Source organism: Microchirus variegatus, assembly GCF_963457635.1.
Source record: "Microchirus variegatus genome assembly, chromosome: 7".
Taxonomy (NCBI): domain Eukaryota; kingdom Metazoa; phylum Chordata; class Actinopteri; order Pleuronectiformes; family Soleidae; genus Microchirus; species Microchirus variegatus.
The window spans coordinates 988,345-1,009,156 of record NC_139808.1 but is presented as its reverse complement, the minus strand read 5'-3'; the positions used below and the strand labels follow the sequence as shown (position 1 = coordinate 1,009,156).

At 40.3% G+C, this 20,812-nt stretch overlaps 1 protein-coding gene across 1 annotated transcript; it reads left to right on the top strand.

Annotated features, from left to right (window-relative positions):
* Positions 1-3,213: 3,213 nt before the first annotated feature.
* On the top strand, positions 3,214-19,790 carry slc6a22.1 (solute carrier family 6 member 22, tandem duplicate 1). Its single transcript, XM_083892294.1, has 15 exons — positions 3,214-3,322; positions 9,734-9,912; positions 10,818-10,952; positions 11,061-11,201; positions 12,638-12,719; positions 13,781-13,913; positions 14,400-14,534; positions 14,731-14,834; positions 15,366-15,490; positions 15,603-15,715; positions 16,621-16,758; positions 16,846-16,948; positions 17,035-17,135; positions 18,055-18,225; positions 19,080-19,790. Exons 2-15 carry the CDS (start codon positions 9,738-9,740, stop codon positions 19,188-19,190), a joined length of 1,767 nt encoding a protein of 588 aa, XP_083748420.1. The 5' UTR covers positions 3,214-3,322; positions 9,734-9,737; the 3' UTR covers positions 19,191-19,790.
* The last annotated feature ends 1,022 nt before the right edge of the window (positions 19,791-20,812 follow it).

Sequence of the window (20,812 nt, the reverse complement as noted above, 5' to 3'; positions counted from 1 at the left end):
CCGTGGCGTGCCCGGTGGAAATGCTCATATTGATTAGAAAGGAAGTGATCAGCAACGATGATCGCAACGCCCCCGGTGGAAATCCGGGGTAACGCCATTAGCAAACACAATGTACCATTAGAACAGTGTAAATGTGCCTCTTTACACCTATGTACATATTCCATTCAAAACCAGACCTTTGCAGCTAGAATAGTCGTTTACCACATTAACAATGTATAGAGTGTATTTCTGATTCATTTAATGTTATATTCATTGAAAAAAAAGTGATTTTCCTTCAAAAATAAGGACATTTCTAAGTGACAGCAGTGTATTTAATTGAGCTTCTGCCCTTGGTTGTTATAGCACACCAAATTCTGACTAACAGTCACAACTGAAGCCTTAATTGCTCCTCATGCGTTTTAATTTTATAGCATTACATCACATTGCCCTCCTTCCCGTGCCAATAAAAACAATACCACAGTCGGTAGATATCCAGGTCAGTGAGGCTAACCACATTACAAAGTAACTGACACTTCTAACAGTATAAATAGACTCGCCTAACTGGACATAGGCATACCGACAGGACTTCAGTACCTATATTTATAGGTCAATCTGGGTTTGGTTAGGCAGGATCTAGTGCTACCTGTCTGCCAGCACAGCATTGTGAAATCAGAGCTCAGTGTGTCTTCACTCGTGGTTAAAAGATGGACGCGTATTGAGAGAACATAATAAATCAGTAAGCTTTGCACTCGCGTACAGCCGACGCTAATGATTGGACAAGTTACAGCAGAAATCACATGTTTGCCGATGAAGAAAAAGTCAAGTAAATTGTGTTTATAACACAAGTTTGAAGCCCTTTGTCCTCTGTCGTTAGACCCTCGCGTCGAGTGAAGCAAAAGTCCATAAAAACCTTTGCACAGGGAAAAAAGAAATGGGAGAAACCTCAAGAAGAGCCACACAGGAGGGATCGCTCTTCCAGGAATGAATAGTTCTCGTCAGAATCCTGCAGTCGCTGCGGCAATTTTTGGACCAACTGAAAGCTTTTGGTGCTCGTACGTGGGGGGGGGGGGGGGGGGGACCAGACAATAGAGCATTGCAATAAGCAAATCTCGATGTAACACATGCATGAATTAGGGTTTTTTACGCATTCCTCCACTGAAAAAACGCGAGCTTGCCTTGGAGATGACTGTGCTGATTGAAAGACAGATGAGATTAGCTGGAGCAATAAGCAGCATCTGTTTTGTCAGCGTTTAAAGGTGAAGTAAGTAGTTTATAGTGCCATCTAGAGGAGAGGATGAAATTTACAACAAAGAACTGCTCCTCTGCTCAACCCTCCCTTCCCTGAGCGCTACGGTGTCCTCAGAGGGTCAGTCAAATGTCGTCCTCGTCGTCTTTCTCCGTGTCAGCAGATGAGGTTCGTGAGGCGAGGGAGAGGGCGGAGCTACCGCGGCCGTAGCAGACGAAGCGGAGAGAGAGGAGGCGGGACTTCAGCTACAAGTAAAGAGACGCTTGATTTGTTCTCTCGCGTTTGTCCTTACAGGCTCCTGTAGAAACATGGCGTCTCTCTGCTAACAGTGGCTATGCAACCGCGGCCCGCGACCATGTTATTTTACATGACTTTTTGAAACACTACGAAAATGAAACAAATACTATTATACAGCGACTAGACAATGCAGGAGCACATAATATGTATAAAAAAGTGGATTTTGGGTTATATAAACCCATAAATACTACACAGTGTCCCTTTAAAAGGAGGACGACACTATCAGACGTCCAGGGCTTTTCCTGCAGATAAGCATGACTCAGCACGTTTGACCTGGGAAAGATTGACCGTTGTAATTTATCGGGCACGTACAACTGCGTATCATCAGCGTAATAATGGAAGTTAGTCCTAACTGATGAAATGATACGACTGAGAGCTCCATAGGAAAATATTGTTAGTGTGATCAATTGTGTTCAATGCGCCACTAAGATTGGAAGACAGGCCTTTAGTTACTTGATAACCCAAGATTAAGGTGACTTTTCTTCAGTGAATGTTTAATTCATGCAACATTAAAGATTTGAAGAAACCTCACCTAACCCAAAACATTCCCAGAGCTCAGCGTGACTGATTTAGCACGGACAAATTAAACCAACATTGTTATTCTGTTGTATTGCTTCATATAATGTCTGTGTTGGGGGGGAATGAGAACTGCAATTGCAGCTGCCTTGTTTTAACCCTTCTGTGACCATCGATTTTGCATCCATACTACTCACTACTGGAACTCCTGGAACTTTTTTAGATATTTAGCTCTAGCTCATCACCAAGTGCTGCAAAAAGCCCAGAATAATGAACCATTAATTTGAATCAGATGTGTTGAAGCAGGTCCGGCAGTGGGTTCCAGGACAGGACCAGGATTGAGAAACACTGCAAGAAAACTGAAAACACTGCAGAAACTTGAAAACTAAAAAAAAAAGTCCAAGACTGAGTGAATTTTTCTTACACACACTCTATGTAAAATAGTTCAACGTTCAAATTGTGTATGTGAACTTGAGTGTTTATGTCCTTTTAGAGTTCCTACCTTGTAAATAAACTTGAAAAATCCTTCTTCTATTCCTTTAAACTGTTATTGCACAATCACAACACACAGTGATATTGAATAACTGCCAGATATTGAAAGTGAAAGTTATGTTGGGGGGGGGGGGGAGCAGAAGAACTCACTCATTGAGCATTTTTTTGACAATTCTACAGCCATAAAATCAAAATAAGCCAAGACAACGTGGTAAAAATGATGGTCATAAGAGGGTTAACCTCTTGTGATGAGCAGCAGGAGACACATTTTATTACACTATAAAGAACTACTATGTGGTGTTTAGTAAACTGGACGTCATTTATTGCTATTACTATTATTATTGCTGTTGTTATTACACTGATTGCTTTGGTCCTGGTGTTTCACAACCGTTCCTCTGTCTCTCATCTGTATTCTCTCCTCTCCTCTCCACCCACCTCGCCCTCACCATGTGTAAATCTCCTCCTCCTTTCACCACTGACAGCCGTGTGGCTGTCGGAAAAGTCCGTGCCATGAGTTGCTCATTCACAAGTGCATAATTCCCCCGCCCCTCTGTCTCTATCTGTTTCTCTCTCTCTCTCTCTCTCTCTCTCTCTCTCTCTCTCTCTCTCTCTCTCTCATTGTCACACAAACACAAGCTTTCTCAAAACTCCACTCATGGACTCCCTCATGGTCAGAGCGAGGAGGAACACTTGTCCTGGAGAGACTGGGATCAGGCAGCAGATGAATTCCACCTAGAGCTACAAAAAAAAAAAAAAAAAAAAAAAAAAACAGGCCACAGATCACTCTGTCAGGTATGATTCTCTTTTCCCTGAAAGGTCACACACCAGGGTTTTGTGTGTCTTTCTTTCTCCTGTGTGCGCTGTGTGTGTGTGTGTGTGTGTGTGTTTACAAATGTGTGACATTCCTGTGATGTTTATCCGGAATTGGTTGGAAACTTGCAGCTTTTGAGACAACCACGCTTCTGCTTGTACTTGGCGCTGGTAGCTGTGGTACAGTGAAGTAGGCCAAAGGTTATGGTGCCTGTGCTGCAGCTATTCCCCCCCCCCCCCATCCCCTGTGAACTCACTTGGCTGATCTGTGATTATGGTTTGCACAAAGACAAAGTGTTTATTCCTTGTGTGCAAATGTTTCTCCAGACTGAAGAGCAACAAATATGCTATTATTATTATTACAGAGAGAGAGAGAGACAGGGAGAGAGAGGTGCTGTGTACTACTGTGAGATCCACTGTGACTGAGAAGAGAATTATTGGAGATGCACTGTGTTTTACACTCTTAGAAATAAAAGTGCTAAGTAGAACCATATAAGGTTCTTCGGCTTGTCCTCATACACCCTTAGAAATAAGGGTTCCAAAAGGGTCCTTCTACAAGGTCCTTTTACTAGGGTTCTACCTGGAACCTTTCCTGAAGAAAGGGTTTTTCATCAAAGGTCTCAAAAGGGTTCTACCTGGAGCCAAAGAAGGGTTCTCCTCTATGAGGACAAGCCGAAGAACCTTATATGGTTCTACTTAGCACTTTTATTTATAAGAGTGTAGGAGAACCTGTTTTGGCTCCAGGTAGACACTTTTATAAAGGTTCCACCAAGAACCCTTTTAAAAGCCTTTATTCAAGAAAGGGGTTTTAAAGGGTTCTCTGTATCAAAATGGTTCTTACTGGAACCATTAATGTTACCAAGAGGGAAAGGATTTTTCAGAAGCAAATGGTTCCAGGTAGAACCTCAGCCCTTGTAGAAGGACACTTTTGAAACCCTTATTTCTAAGAGTGTATATTAGCTGAACGAATGCCTACAATTCCTTTTTAAGTATTTTTTTTTAATTATCTGTATCTTAAATCCTAAAGAAAAAAAAATCATCAGTGGCAGAAAAAAAAAAAAAAAGCACAAAAATGTGTTGTTTTTCAACGTGTTATCACATGCAGGGTTTGAAGATCAGAAATTGTTGACCGTATTTTCTCCCAGCACCAAGGATTTAGGAATTCAAACAACGTCGTGTTGGTATGGAAACAATTTGTTAGTGTAAATAAGAAGTTCTGCGAGCCAGCCAGACAAAATATTTCCAGTGTTATTGTTAAAAAAAAAGAAAAAGCTGGACAGTGGAGGTGGACGTGTAACTGTGTATGTGGCCGAGTCAGTCCTCCCCTTTACTCTAGATTGATAAAAGTGTTTTATGTGTTGTCCCATTAACCTTTTTATTATCTTAAGTGCCCAATTTGGTGTGATTTGTGTCCAAGGACACGTTTAAAACGTGACGTTTACGTCACTTTCAGCTGTGATGTTTTTGTCTCAGTGGTAATCATTAAAACGTCCTAAAATTCAGATTATAGCAGCGATAGCATTTTATGTGACAAACCTGCAAGTGCTGGTTATATAACACTGCTGGACGGACTGAGTCATGTTGTGTCATTATCTCTAACAGGGAGTGAGGAGTGAAGTTATAATCTGACATCCAACATCTGCACAGAGCGGAGTCGCTGTGGAAAAAAACCAGCAGTGACACGAAACACAAAATATCAAAGAGTGACCAGGAGTCAAACCGGCAGTTTCAGTTGTGACATACACAGCGAAAACCAGGATGCAGGAATGTTAGGGTCAGTCAAAGGAACTCAGTTAGATTTCAGGACAGGATGGAGAGGATATATGTTACAATATTCATCACTCAAGTCGATGACTGTGTCGCCCACTGACACAGTGTCCTCGTTATATAGAGCATCACCTGACGTCTGCTTTGCTATTATCACAATCACTACAACTTTGGATCACAAATAAGCTGCTGGCTCTTAATAAGCTGGTTTTTACTTGTATTTAATTAGATGCAGCAAAGATTTGGGGCCAATTCCAATTCCTATCTTAACCCTCAAGCTCAACCCTTAATATTAACTGTCCCTCAAAACCAAGTGTTGAGGGTTATTTTGTCACTTAGAAATGGGACACCCCTTAAATGCAGATACGTCTTCAGACTGTAGGGGGCAGAATAACGCCAAAGCTGCGTCCAGTCTGTCGACTCCAAAAAAGAAGAAGAAGAAGAAGACATTTACGTCAGGATTATTTATTCTGATCCGTTTGTCAGTCAAGTTATTAGGTTGTCAGTTAGTTATAAGATGATACTCATACAAATATTCAGCTGACAGTTACCACACACCACGACTTATTGAAAAGTAAACCACACCGGCCAACTATTGACAAAAGATCGTAAAATAAAAATAAATGTTACGCAACAATGACGTCAGTAATCCATAATATGGGCCTAAACTAAGATCATTTTTTGAGATTGAGGGTTAAGCAAGGAATTGGAATTCACCATAAGGGTTGAGCTTGAGGGTTAAGATTGAGGGTTAAGATAGGAATTGGAATTGGCCCTTTGTCCTCGTTATTATCACAATCACTACAACTTTGGATCACAGCATATTATTAGTAAATATTAAGCACGTATTAACACCTTATGTAGGAAAAATCTTAATTCATGTCATAATAGAGGTAGAATAAGGTGTTAATATGTGCTTAATGATCACTAATAAAGGACTACTATGCGGCTTATATATGTTAGTAAACACCTAGTTCATGGTGAATATGTGTTCCCTGATCTAAACTGTTACCCATAATTTTAACCCATGTCTGTTTATATCTGTTAATATCTGATGAATGAGGTCCATTGTAGCCGTCTAGACAAAGCCTCACATCTCTAATGCACAGTTCACTTCAGTTCAACAGCACTGCTTCTATTTAAATATAAACCGAGTGAATAAACACAACTATATACAGCTGTGGTCAAACATTTCCTCGGCTAATTCCCTGACTCGATGCCAAACACCACAGGGAGGCGTTTCTCTCCAGAGACACATGCCTCCGTCTACAGCACGTAGTCAATTTAAATCTCTCTCAAATGCCTCGAAGGGATTCCTGAAATGCCTGACCGTGACCTCGGCTGACATCAGTCGCCGCTCTTAGACGACGCTCTGTCACAACGATAGAATTTCTCGAGAGGAAAAATCAACGACAACACAAGCTGTGAAGTCAAACAGTGACTAAGTAACACATATGCTGGTGAATTTCCAAAAAACGCCTGCAGACGTGTGAAGGAACAATTGAGGCATTTATGCCGTTAAGTTATATAACATTGACATAATCATCAACACTGGCTTTGACCCAGAATGTGAGGTAGGTTAAATCTTAAAGGCTTTGTCAGAACTAAGCCTTTTGCACAGTGCTGTATTTGATCATGTGTTGGGTTTAAAGTGTCAAATCGCAGAGTCTTTATTGTCATTAAACAAAAAGTACAACAAAATTGAGCAATCTTACTATCTTACTAGTCAATTTACCGACGTACAAAGATTAAGACCCAACAAGTGTGATTATAACTGAGAAATGTACATTTATCAGTGATACTTTCATGTCATATTCATCCATTCATCGTGGGTGTCGCCAGTGCATCACAAGGCCACACACAGTCAGGTCCATAAATATTGGGACATCGACACAATTCTCTTCTTTTTGGCTCTGTACATCATTACAATGGATTTGAAATGAAACGAATAAGAAGTGTGTTCACTGCAGACTTTCAGCTTTAATTTGAGGGCATTTACATCTAAATCAAGTGAACGGTGTAGGAATTACAACACTTCTACCACACTCTATATGTGCCTTCCACTTTTTAGGGGGGCCAAAAGAAATGGGACAAACTCAAATCATAAATCAAACTTTCATCATTTAATACTTGGTTGCAAATCCTTTGCAGTCAATTCCAGCCTGAAGTCTTGAAGGCATAGACATCACCAGACGCTGGGTTTCATCCCTGGTGATGCTCTGTCAGGCCTCTACTGACACGCTCTTCAGTTCCTGCTTGTTCTTGGAACCATTTTTCCTTCAGTTTGGTCTTCAGAAAGTGAAATGCATGCTCAATCAGATTCAGGTCAGGTGATTGACTTGGCCATTGCGTAACATTCCACTTATTTGTCTTAAAAACAACTATTTGGATGCTTTTGCAGCATGCTTTGGGTCATTGTCCATCTGCACTGTGAAGCGACGTCCAATGAGTTCTGAAGCGTTTGGCTGAATATGAGCAGATAATATTGTTCAGAATTCATCCTGCTGCTTTTGTCAGCAGTTACATCATCAATAAACACAAGGGAACCAGTTCCATTGTCAGCCATACATGTCCACACCATGAGACTAGCACCACCATGCTTCACTGATGAGGTGGTATGTTGTGGATCATGAGCAGTTCCTGTCCTTCTCCACACTCTTCTCTTCCCATCACTGTGGTACAAGTTGATCTTGGTCTCATCTGTCCAGAGGATGTTCTTCCAGAATTATAACGGCTTTTTTAGGTGTTGTTTGGCAAATTCTAATCTCGTCTTCCTGTTTTTGAGACTCACCAATGGTTTCCATCTTGTGGTGAACCCTCTGTATTCACTCTGGTGAAGTCTTCTTTTGATTGTTGACTTTGAAACACAAACACCTTCCTCCTGGAGAGTGTTTTTGATCTGGCCAACTGTTGTGAAGGGCTTTTTCTTCACCTGGGAAAGAATTCTTCTGTCGTCCACCACAGTGTTTTTCTGTGGTCTTCCAGGTCTTTTGGTGTTGCTGAGCTCACCGCTGCCTTCCTTCTTTTTTAAGAATGTTCCAAACAGTTGATTTGGCCACACCTAATGTTTTTGCTATTTCTCTGAGGGGTTTGTTTTGATTTTTCAGCCTAATGATGGCTTGATTCACGGACAGTGACAGCTCCTTGGATCTCATATTGAGAGTTGACAGCAACAGATTCCAGACCTTTTACCTGCTTAATTGAAGATTACATAACGAGGGAATAGCCCACAACTGTCCATGAGATAGCTTTTCAGTCAATTGTCCCATTACTTTTGGTCCCCTAAAAAGTGGGGGGGGCACATATAGAAAGTGTTTTAATTCCTACACCGTTCAATTGATCTGGAAAGCTGAAAATGTGCAGTTAAATCACATCTTGTTTGTTTCATTTCAAATCCATTGTAGGGGTGTATAGAGCCAAAAAGAAGAGAAATATCGATGTCCCAATATTTATGGACTATAGAGACGACCAACCCATTCAACCTCACAGTCAATTTAGAGTGTCCAATGTGCCTATAATCCATGAAATCTGAATGTTTTTGGAATGTGGGAGGAAACCCGGCGAAAACCCACACGCATGCACATACGGGGAGAGGATTCAAAAAGTCGTTAAAGCCAACATAGCCAAATGTTGGCCAAAGCCAAAAGAGTTCGTGCTTGGCATGTTCTTTCTCGACAAGAAGTAAAGTATGCAGTGATGAAGTAACACGTGTGCATGTGAGAAGGTATCGGGCATGAACTAACATGCGAAAGAAAATGTGAACTCCATGCAGAAAGTAATTCTGACCTAGTCTGGCGGTTAAAAATGATTTGATTGCACCAGATATTTTTGAGTGCACGGATGCACAGAACAGCAAAAAAGAGGGGTAACTTGTTCAGTGTTCATTTATTTTTATTTTTTTGTTATCTGGGTGTAACAGTTGGAACTTGTCCCAACTGGGAAAATACCATCATGTAGCATCGTCAAGAATATGATTTGACATCCGACATCAGCACAAGAGAGGTTAGTGAGATACTCTACAGGGTAACACTTTATAATAAGTACAAACTATTAGCATTAGTTACGCATTAATAAACATTGAATTAATCAATTATAACGCATGAATACTCATTAGCATGTAGTGATGAATTCAATATGTATTAATGCTTAACTAATGCTAATAGTGTGTATGTCACTAATATGTGCTGGGTGATTTGGTCTGACCCTTAAAGGTTGTTCAAATGGCAAATGACAGTTAGGCTTCTGCGTGGTCCCTCTGAGTCTACTTGACGATCACTAAGATGCTTTCAGTTTCTTTGTTTCTCTTCGGTAATACTGTGACACATATGTTCCAGTTCTAGTTTCTCCACTCCCACACGACACTGCAGAACAAGAGCAACGCTGGAGAAAGAATGACAAGCTTGTGCGAGGCAGCAGTGACCTCTCGTTGACCTCCTGGGACAAGACAGCAGGAATTGTCCAAAAGAACGGGACTCGATAAATGTTCCGAAAATACAAAGAATGTACAGTTTGCTTCGGCAAAGTGACCTGAAGAAGCCTCTGGGAAGAAAGTTAAAAAGTCTTGCGCATCTGTGCTTAAACTCTAAACAATAACCGGTCGCCCTGTTCATTTTTGTGTCATTGCAGCGACATGGAAAAGGCCGAAGGTCCAATGGTCCCGTTCAAGGTGGACACGGCCCTTCCAGGCACCCTGAGTCGAGGACAGTGGTCCAGCAAAATTGAATTCCTCCTGGCCGTAGCGGGACAAATCATTGGCCTGGGAAACGTGTGGAGGTTTCCTTATCTGTGCTACAAAAATGGTGGAGGTGAGTGACTGCTGCGAGTGTAGCTTGGAAACCTCTAGTGCAGGGTTCTTCAATCCTGGTCCTGGGGACCCACTGCCCTCCATGTTTTAGAAGTTTCCTTGCTCCAACACACCTGATTCAAACGTTCAGCTCATCAACAAGCTCTGCAGGAGCCTGATAATTTGAATCAGGTGTGTTGGAGCAAGGAAACCTCTAAAACATGCAGGGCAATGGGTCCCCAGGACCAGGATTGATGAACCCTGCTCAAGAGGGCAGTTGTGCTGATCAAACAACATAGTCTAGTCCCTTAGTCTAACATCTGCATGGAGGAACGTCCTGTGCTCCTTCAGACATCTAGGATGTTTCAGTCTGTTACTGTAGGAGCTGCCCAGTGCTGTGATGGTGTCCTGCAGGAGGGTTGGAGAGATTGTCCATCAGAGATGATAGCTTGGTCGTCTTCCTCCCCTCTCCCACCACCTCCACTGGGTTCAAGGGGACATCCAAGTTCAGAGCTGGCCTCTTCCTGTCCGCAGCTGAGATGCTAGCAGAACACTCCAAAAAAGATGGCTGATGCCACCGCTGAGCCATTGTAGGTCTTACGGAGTTCTCCCCGCACTCCAAAAGACCTCTCAACGGGTAGAGTCTACTTCCTGTAAAGAGCAGCAGCATGATCAGACCAGTCCACTTTAGTGTTTATGTGACCACCCATTGCATGTTGCATTAAACACATAAACTCAATGTCCATTTCCTGGATTCAGTGATGTTGGAAGAGCACGTCGTCTCCTGCAGAAAATCCTCCACCACCAGTTCCTTAGTTTTAACACAATCAAATCCTCTTGTTGTGTGGTGTGTGACGTGTGATGTTTAAAGTGTTCAACCTACATACAAACAACATCATGTGTTGTTGTCTTTGTCCATTTCCATAGGCGTGTTCTTCATCCCTTATATAATCTTCTTTTTCACCTGTGGCATCCCCCTGTTCCTGCTGGAGACGTCACTTGGCCAATACACCAAACAAGGAGGGATCACCTGCTGGAGGAAAGTCTGTCCCCTGTTTGAAGGTAAAAAAGATGTTAGAATGTTTAATACAATATGTCTGTTTATAAAAAGTACAGCATGTATCATTACAGAATGCTAACAAAATCTGCATGTGTTTGTCTGTTCTTCAGGTATAGGATACGGCAGCCAGATCGTTGTTTTGTACTCCAGTATCTATTACATCATCATACTGGCCTGGGCGTTCTTCTACCTCTTCTCGGCCTTTAATTCTGAACTTCCCTGGGGAACTTGCAGAAACTATTGGAACACAGGTGCGTGCGGCCACTCCACTGCTCCAAAAAAAACCTGTTTAATCGGAAGATTTATGACCATAATTTACTCCCAGGCCAAATGACTCTGCAAAGCATGAGTTGTTATTGCCTCCATCTCCAAAATGAGCGTCAGTGGGAATGTAAGACGAGTGTAAACATGCTAAGTTTTTTGACAGATTAGCCATTTCTGACACAAGCCAATGACACGCGTTGTAGCTGTCACGTCCATGACGTCACAGCTCACACGGTTGACGTAGGGATGGGGGGGGGGGGGGGAAGACCACAGAACAGAACAACCACATGCAATGGGAACAGTGTTATTTGCCTTTTTAGCAGCTTTCCCCAGCTTTAAAGGGGTCATATTATGCAAAATCCACTTTTTAATCATGTTAATACTTATATTTGGGGCTCTGGAGGCACTATGAGTCGGCAAAGTGTGAAAAAAGATGACTCACTCACTGTTTTTGTCGTCCTCCTCAGTCTAAGTACAGGAGATAAAACATGTGATGTTGACTTCTGCACTCATTGCTACGTCACAATGAGACATTCCTGGAATTGTTGTCTCGCGGAGCTCCGCCCTGTCCCTAAAAAAGGCGAGAGTGCAGGCGAGGGCAATAGTATCCCGAAGAGCAGAAGTCCGCAAAGTGTACTATTCTTGGCTGCACAGTGCAGCACAGAGTTCTACACAAACTTCCAGCCTCAGAGGATTGATCTGTCCAGTGGATATATTTTACATATGACGGCAATAATGATAGCTTTTCCAAATGCTAACTGCTGTTAGCTGCCTGAGCCTCAGTGATGCTGACGTAGTTTCCTGTGTCTCATTTGCATATTTAAAGAGACAGGCACTCAAAAGCGAGCGTTCTGAACAGGGCTGTTTTGTTCAGAGTGATTGAACTGATGTGGTGCTTCATCCTTAAGGTGTTTTGACTTTAGTTTGAAAGAGGAAGTGTAAGCACAAAAAAAGCAATTGAATTATTTCTATTGTCAGCACAAGTCAACAGGGCAATCATCATAAAAAAAAATTGCAAATTACTGGCAGAGGTCATGTGATCAACTGCTTTAATTTGAGCGGCTGGGTTTTTAGATCTGAGGTGCAAAGTCCAGCTGCTGGGAACAGAGTCACAGAGTTCTACTGAATGTATTATTGCCGTCAAATAACTCGTTCCACCTTCGATCCCTTATCCTGTGAGGAGTGTGAGTATAGGGGTGAGATAATAAGATACTCAATACAGATAAACAAAAGAAAAACATGCATGAAAAAAACATTAATATCACATGAATGCTTTCACCAAGCACCAAGGTTTTCGGTTTCGGTTCATAACATATATACAGTATGTATATATATATATATATATATATGATTATATATCAGGTGTGTTTATACTGTGTACTTGAATGCATATATTTAAAACATCCCCGTTTCATTGCGACAGATAACTGTGTGGAGTTTGGCGGAGGCGCTTACAATGGAAGCGTGCCTGAAAATGCAACATCGTCAGTGAGAGAGTTTTGGGAGTGAGTTTGAAAAGTTAAAAACCAAAAACTGTACTGTGTGTGTGTGTGTGTGTGTGTGTGTGTGTGTGTGTGTGTGTGTGTGTGTGTGTGTGTGTGTGTGTGTGTGTGTTCTTGTACTTGTGGCATACTGAGGACCAGTGAGGGTTTTTAACCAACAAAGTGAGGTCATTTTTACGGAGTGAGGACATTTTGGCCAGTCCTCACTTTGTATTCATTGAAATCACTTCCTTAGGTTGTTATAACATGCTATACTCAATTTGTCAAAAAAAATGACATAGTATAGTATGACTCTTTCTCAAATTTTGGACCAAAATTTTTTTTTCAAAAAAGTTTTTCACATCTCTTTTTCAAAAAAATTTTTTTTTTTTTTCAAAAAATTTGTCACATTTTTTTTTCAAAATTTTTTTGTCACATTTTTTTTTTCAAAATTTTTTTGTCAAAAAAGATTTTCTAAAAGATGTTTAATTCTTTTTTTTCAATTTTTTTTTTCACATTTTTGACAAAAAAATGTGGGTAAAATTTTGTACAAAAAATTTTGGGTCAAATTTTGTACAAACAATTTTGGGTCAGATTTTTTTTTCAAATTTTGGTCGGCATTGTATAGTATAATTTTTTTGTAAAGTTTTGGACCAAAAAATTTTGGATGACATAGTTTAGTATGACTTTTTTTAATCAAATTTTGGACGACATAATGCATTATTATTATTATATAGTACAGTAAGACGTTTTTGTCAAATTTTGGACCAAAAAAAATAGTTTTCCAGCCCTTCTTGCTCTGGGGCGCTACCTACAGACATTTTATGGTACTTCAACCAGTAGTTCTTTGTCATTCATGAAGTAAATATTTATATTTGTGTTGATTTATGAAGTGGAAAATGCTGGTCCTCACTTTGTCAGCAACCCGGTCCTCAGTATGCAGCAAGTACAAGAATGTGTGTGTGTGTGTGTGTGTGTGTGTGTGTGTGTGTGTGTGTGTGTGTGTGTGTGTGTGTGTGTGTGTGTGTGTGTGTGTGTGTGTGTGATTCATTCAATGACCTAACCACTGAACGTGTACTCTGCAGGAGAAGAGTTCTGAATATCACAGGAAGTGCCAATGACCTTGGCGTTATACGGTGGGAGTTAGCCTTGTGTCTTCTGCTGTCCTGGGTTATCTGTTACTTTTGCGTCTGGAAGGGAGTCAAGTCCACTGGGAAGGTAGGATGAGGAACCCCCCCCCTCTCTTTTTTTTTTTGGTGTATGCAACATCTCAAAGAACTGTAAGAAAGATCATATCAATACATCACAGATTGAGAATGTGAATAAATGTAAGGTATAACCTTTTAAAGCTCAGCACAGTGGACCCCTGATTATCTCAAGTCAAGGCTGGTAACCAAAAGTGATAGAGCTTTTCAACATCATTTTAAATTAGCAAATTATTTAGCATGACTCAAAAAGTCATGGACAGATTTTTATGACATTTTCAGGGGATCTTGGAAATTAAGAAAGGAATTAGTGTCAGAAACTGAGCAGCCTTGACAGAGGTTTGTGTTCTCTGAGTGCTTTCACTGGTTATCTCTCTTTAAGGACCTGATATGAAACCTGATAATGTATTGTTTATAATATTATTCCTCTTACATAACAAAATGAATCAAATAAAACGTGGAGCCCTACACATGTTGAAAAATTCACCAACCTCCGCAGGTTGTCTACTTCACTGCGACATTTCCATACCTGATGATGGTGGCACTGCTTATTCGCGGCGTCACGTTGCCTGGGGCCATAGATGGGATCAAGTTCTACCTCTACCCAGATCCATCCCGCCTCACAGATCCACAGGTATTACAGAAATCACACATCTGTATTTTGATATCTGTTAAATAGTATAGCTTAAAGGGATCTTACCACAATAAAGATCCTAAGGCTGCTTAAAGGTGGCTGTTTTTGCAAAAAAAAATGTTCACCAGGTGATTGTGTTCTGGTTAATCGTTCAAATCTAGTCGTTCGTGGACATAAACTGTTTTTTGTCTTGCAGGTGTGGATGGATGCTGGCACACAGATATTTTATTCCTATGCTATTTGCATCGGATGTCTCACCGCTCTGGGCAGTTATAATAGATACGACAATAACTGCTACAAGTAAGTTTGATGTAACGCCTGCTACGTGTAGCCTTGTTAGAAACAATTATTCTAATGATACAACACTCAGTTAAGAAACATGCACTACAGTTAACATTAAATTAATCATAAATACACTCTATACATTGTTAATGTGGTAAACGACTATTCTAGCTGCAAACGTCTGTTTTTTAATGTAATATGTACATAGGTGTATAGAGGCACATTTACACTGTTCTAATGGTACATTGTGTTTGCTAATGGTGTTAGAAGACTATTGGATGATTAGAAAACCATTGTGCAATGATGTTAGCACAGCTGAAAACAGTTTTGCTGGTTCTTTGACCAAAGGGCAAAATGATTATTTTGAATAAATATGATTATTTCTAATGTTGTTAATGTCTTGACTATATTTTCTATTCATTTTGCAACTCTTTTGATGAATAAAAGTGTGAAAAAACAAAAAAAAAAGTTGTATAGGTGACCCCAAACTTTTGACCGGTAGTGTATATGTGTATTAAAGAATATTTTTTGTGTGTTTGTTTCTTGTAGAGATTGCGTATACTTGTGCCTTCTGAACAGCGGGACAAGTTTTGTGGCAGGCTTTGCGATCTTCTCTGCGCTCGGATTCATGGCATACGAGCAGAACACGCACATCTCAAATGTGGCAGAGTCAGGTAATTTAAAGTGAAATTGCAAAAAATCTTGATTCGAATTTTCGTGAAATATCTTGTTCTCAGCAGCAGCAGATAAATAACAATGACGCCCATTGTTTCTTTTTGACAACAGGTCCTGGTTTAGCTTTCATCGCTTACCCGCGAGCAGTTGCCATGATGCCTCTTCCTCAGCTCTGGGCAATCTGTTTTTTCATCATGATCATCCTGCTGGGGCTGGACAGCGAGGTACATTAGCATTAGTATATAGCAGTGAAACTAATGCTAACAACACATTTCTTTCTCTATTGAATACATTTTTAATTGTCTCACTCAATTTCTACAAATCTAGTACCAAGGTTAAATTGACAAGGTAAAAAAAAAATCTAAATAGCTGACTTCCTGTTGAGTTGAGGCAATGGTCCCAATTTACTTTTTTGTCCGCCTTTAGCTGTTACAAGATCCCACCAAGTTTCGCAAAATTCGGTGCAACTTGCTCCATCCACGTTTCGCCTCAGGGGGTGCTATAGAGCCCTGGTGCAACGCACGGGTCCAAGTTGTAAGCCAAAATATTGCACTTTTCCCCATTCTTGACCTCTGTGCAAAGTTTTTATGGACATTTACTCCCAAATCCACGGATATAATAATAATATGAAGGCTAACGATTGGTTTCTCGCACAAATTTGTGCTAGGAGCAGTTTCGGGCCCATTGAAATAAAATACAATCCTAACCGTATATATAGAATGCAATAATAAGTAATAAGAGAATTGGGTGGAACTTTTAGAATTAACATTTAGAGAGAACAGTCGATGCCATACGCAGTTTTTTACTCCTTACGTGTTTTAGGGCAGGTGCGATATTCATCTTTCTGTTTGTTGTCTTTGTTGTATGTGCTTTTTTTTCCAGCTGTTGTAGCACCTTTGACCACGGACGATGTCCCTGTAGAGACAAACAAAAGTGTATGATTGATTTGATTGGTTTCAGAAATTAATAAAATTAGATGAGAGAATCACACGTTACAGGCAAGACATCATTCACATGCACAGTAACCAAGTAGAGATTAATGTCTAATCTTTATCGTGACATAATCACAGTAGTTTGTTAATCTGTGTGAAGTGAAGGTGCAGTCGTGACGGTGAGGTCTGTGTTTCAGTTTGTGGGTCTGGAAGCGCTGGTGACGGCGATCTCTGACATGAATCCGGGCTTCTTCCACGTCGGTCACAGGCGCAAACTTCTTCTGCTCGCCATCAGCGTCGTCAGTTTCTTATTTGGCCTCGTGATGGTGACGGAGGTACGATCGGAATTAAACGCCACATCATTTACGATTCCAAACGTTTTCGTGTTATAACAGAGGGGTAACTTATCTCCTGTCCAATAGGGGGGGATGTACATCTTTCAGCTATTCGACTACTACGCCTGCAGCGGCATGACGCTGCTTCTCTTTGCCATAGTGCAGTCAGTCGGTATCGGATGGGTGTACGGTGAGTTGGCGAAATACGAACGTGCACACCTTTACCTTAGCAAATGGGATTTACCTCACCTTTGTTTTTTTTGCGTCCGCTTACAGGTGCAGACCGGTTTTACGACAACATAGAAGACATGATTGGCTACAGGCCGTTACCCGTGATTAAGTACTGCTTAAAATATGCCACACCAGTCGTCTGCATGGTGAGTTACGGTGAAAGAGGAAGTATTTTTCTCAGTCTACAGGGTTTAGTTAAACCTAGATCTGTGCTGCAGGTGCACCCATGGTAAATAATACACAACTCCTTATATGGACATCCTGGGGGTGTGTGTGTTTATATACTCTTAGAAATAAGGGTTGCAAAAGGGTCCTTCTACAAGGGCTGAGGTTCTACCTGGAACCATTTGTTTCTGGTTCTTGGTAACACTAATGGTTCCATTAAGAACCATTTTGATCCAGAGAAAACTTTAAAAAGCCCTTTCCTGAATAAAGGGTTTTTTCAAAGGGTTCTTGGTGGAACCCTCCAAAAGGGTTCCAGATTGGCCTGAAGCCAAAAAGGGTTCTCCTATGAGGACAAGACGAAAAACCTTATATGGTTCTTCTTAGCACTTTTATTTCTAAGAGTGTACGTTGCACAATCTTATAGCCTCTGTATAAACTGTATGTTTAACATAGTAATGTGGAAAAATAGCAGCCAAAATGCTCTGTGTTCTAAGGGTTAAAATGAGAATATCATCATAGTGTATCTTAAATATTTAGCTGATGGCTGGCAACACAAAAAGTGGCATTTTAAATGCATTGTTTTTGCATTGCAGTATTGAGCTCATTCAAAAAGATATTTGATGTTTGCACGGTTAAGCCTTTAATTATTTTTTAAAAATCCCTAACTTGACAAACTGCCACAGCTAAGCTACTCTTTAAAGGTTTAAAGGGTTAAACTATAGTCAAGTTTCAGTGGTGCTGACATGTTCATAAAGGGTGGAGGACACGGCGGTAAATCTTTCAATGCGGGATAAGTTAATACATGTTACCCTGATCCTATATTAAATCATTTTACAGATTTTTTTTTTTTTTTTTTACAATCTGAACCACTTTTTTTTCCCCCACACGATTATTTTTCAGGGCACATTCATTTTCTCCTTGATCAAATACACTCCCTTGAAGTTCAACAACACGATTGAGTATCCGTGGTGGGGTTACGCTCTGGGCTGGTGGTTCACTCTCTCCTCTACGCTCATGATTCCTTTCTGGATGATGTACAAGCTGATCTACACTCCGGGATCACTGTATCAGGTGAGATATATGTGTGTATTTCACCGTGGTTGTCTCTTTATCTAATTAGGTAAATTGGTCAGAATGGATGGTTGTACACTACCGTTCAAAAGTTTGCCGTCACCTGTACCATTTTTGTTTGCGTTTTCCATTAAAAGTCACACTTTTATTCATCAAAAGAGTTGTCATCATTGCACAAGTGTTTTCAAGGGTTTTCTAATCATCCAATAGTCTTCTAACACCATTAGTAAACACAATGTACCATTAGAACAGTGTAAATGTGCCTCTATACACCTTTGTACATATTCCATTAAAAACCAGACGTTTGCAGCTAGAATAGTCTTTTACCACATTAACAATGTATAGAGTGTATTTATGATTCATTTAATGTTATATTCATTGGAAAAAAAGTGCTTTTCCTTCAAAAATAAGAACATTTCTAAGTGACCTCAAACTTTTGAACGGTAGTGTTTGTCTCTATGTAGCCCTGTGACGGACTGGCGACCCTCATGTGGAGGATATTTCTACACTCTTAGAAACAAGGGTTCCAAAATGGTTCTTCTACAAGGTCTGAGGTTCTACCTGGAACCATTTGCTTCTGAAAAACCCTTTCCCCCGAAGAAAGGGTTTTTCAAGGGTTCTTGGTAACACTAATGGTTCCAGTAAGAACCATTTTGATCCAGAGAACCCTTTAAAACCCTGTTCCTGAATAAAGGGGTTTAAAAGGGTTCTTGGTGGAACCCTCCAAAAGGGTTCTCCTATGAGGACAAGCCGAAGAACCTTATATGGTTCTACTTATCACTTTTATTTCTAAGAGTGTATAAAATGGATGGATTTGATCTATTTTTTTAAACCAATATTCTTTTTTTCCTCAGAGGTTCTCCATCTTGTGTACTCCCGCTGAAGACCTTCCAATTCCCAACGTGGAGAAAAAAATAAGCGAACAGTTGGACTTGACCACGTGTCCAAACAGCATAGTGACCTAAACAGAGCAGCTTCAGATACAGTGAACACTTTGTGTGACACAACGAGAAGAGTCTTCCTCCTCTTCTTCCCAATGCAATATTTCCATTTGCTTATTTTCGACGTCTACCTTCCAGCTCTCAGCCCCAACAGTGTCTATCTGCAACCTGCAAGAACGCAACACTCACCGGTTACCGTGCCTTCTCCACCGATGCCGTTTTTTCGGCCTCGATGACAATTTCAGACATTTTTCAGTGGGCGCCGCTGTGATGCTAACGCCGCTGTGATGCTAACGCCGTACTGGACCAGGTGAGACTGAGCCTGTAAATAAATGCAAGGGAAACGGAGGAACTTTGTGAAAATTGTGTTAATGTTCCATGTGGATTATTATCTCATTTATCTCCTTCTGACGCTTCAGTAGTTACTCCATAATCACTGCTTGGCACAGAGTTGATAAGTTTGCGTGGGCTAACGTAATAAAATAGAATTACTTACACCGTAAGCAAATAATGAACTGGAATTATAACAACTCACAGTTGGATTTGTTTTCAGTAGTAATTAAAACGTTAAAATGTGCTCATTGTTGTTCTAGTGCCTTATAGAACATGATGGCAGTAAATGTTGGCTGGCTAACATTAGCATCGTCTTACAATCCATGTCTTCCTTTAGTCAGTGTTACTTTACAGTCAACGTGTGGACTCAAGTAAACATGATTTACAAACGTCTAATTGATTATATTTTGACTTTATTTACTTTATTTCCAGCACAATTCTAGTTTTATATACATTGGAACTCATTTATTATTAGTTTGGAAATCAAGTTTGTTATCATTGGTTTTTTTTATACAAAGTACTGTATGTCCTTGAAGATTGAGCCAGTACGTATACATTATACATGTATAACACATACAGAAGACAGTTTTGTAATATTAACCTTTTTTTTACATAAAAATTGTCACCGATTTCACATCATTTAAAACAGACTCACAGATCTGGTTTTACGTCCTTATTTTAAAGGTGCATTATGTAATAAATCATAAAATCCTCCTCATATGTCACAGAGACTCAGGAATAATGTTCATATAACAAACTGAACTCACCAACAACAACAGTACAGACAAAATATTTGCTTTAAAAATATATATATATTTTGCGGACGCAATCATGTTTATGTTTTGAAATCATGTTTTGGCATGTGGCGCCACCTACCGCCGTCTACCAATCATTGCAGTCAGTAGAGTCTCCACTACCGAGCAACCACGGGTTGCCAGTTATGTCTGAGCTACAATGTCGTAAACCTAAAAGACATTGTTATTTTGAATGTAGTAACCGTTTTTTGGCCACATTCTTACATATGGCACCTTTAAGTAAAATAATGTAATAATCAGTCACAGGTTTGTTGTTGCTTGATGGAAAAGTTTTTTGGTTTTTTTTCAAACTTTTGTTAAATAATAATAATAATAAAAAAAAATGGGGTGAATACAAGAAAATAAATTGGTGATTATTAAAAACGTATTTGTTCCTTGAATGCGACATGAATCACACGACACACACACGAAAAGCTCCTACCTTCTGTCTGTACTTTATTAAGTTACGTTTGTCTTTTAACATAGTGTTACTCATCCAGACCGCAACTAGGAAACTTG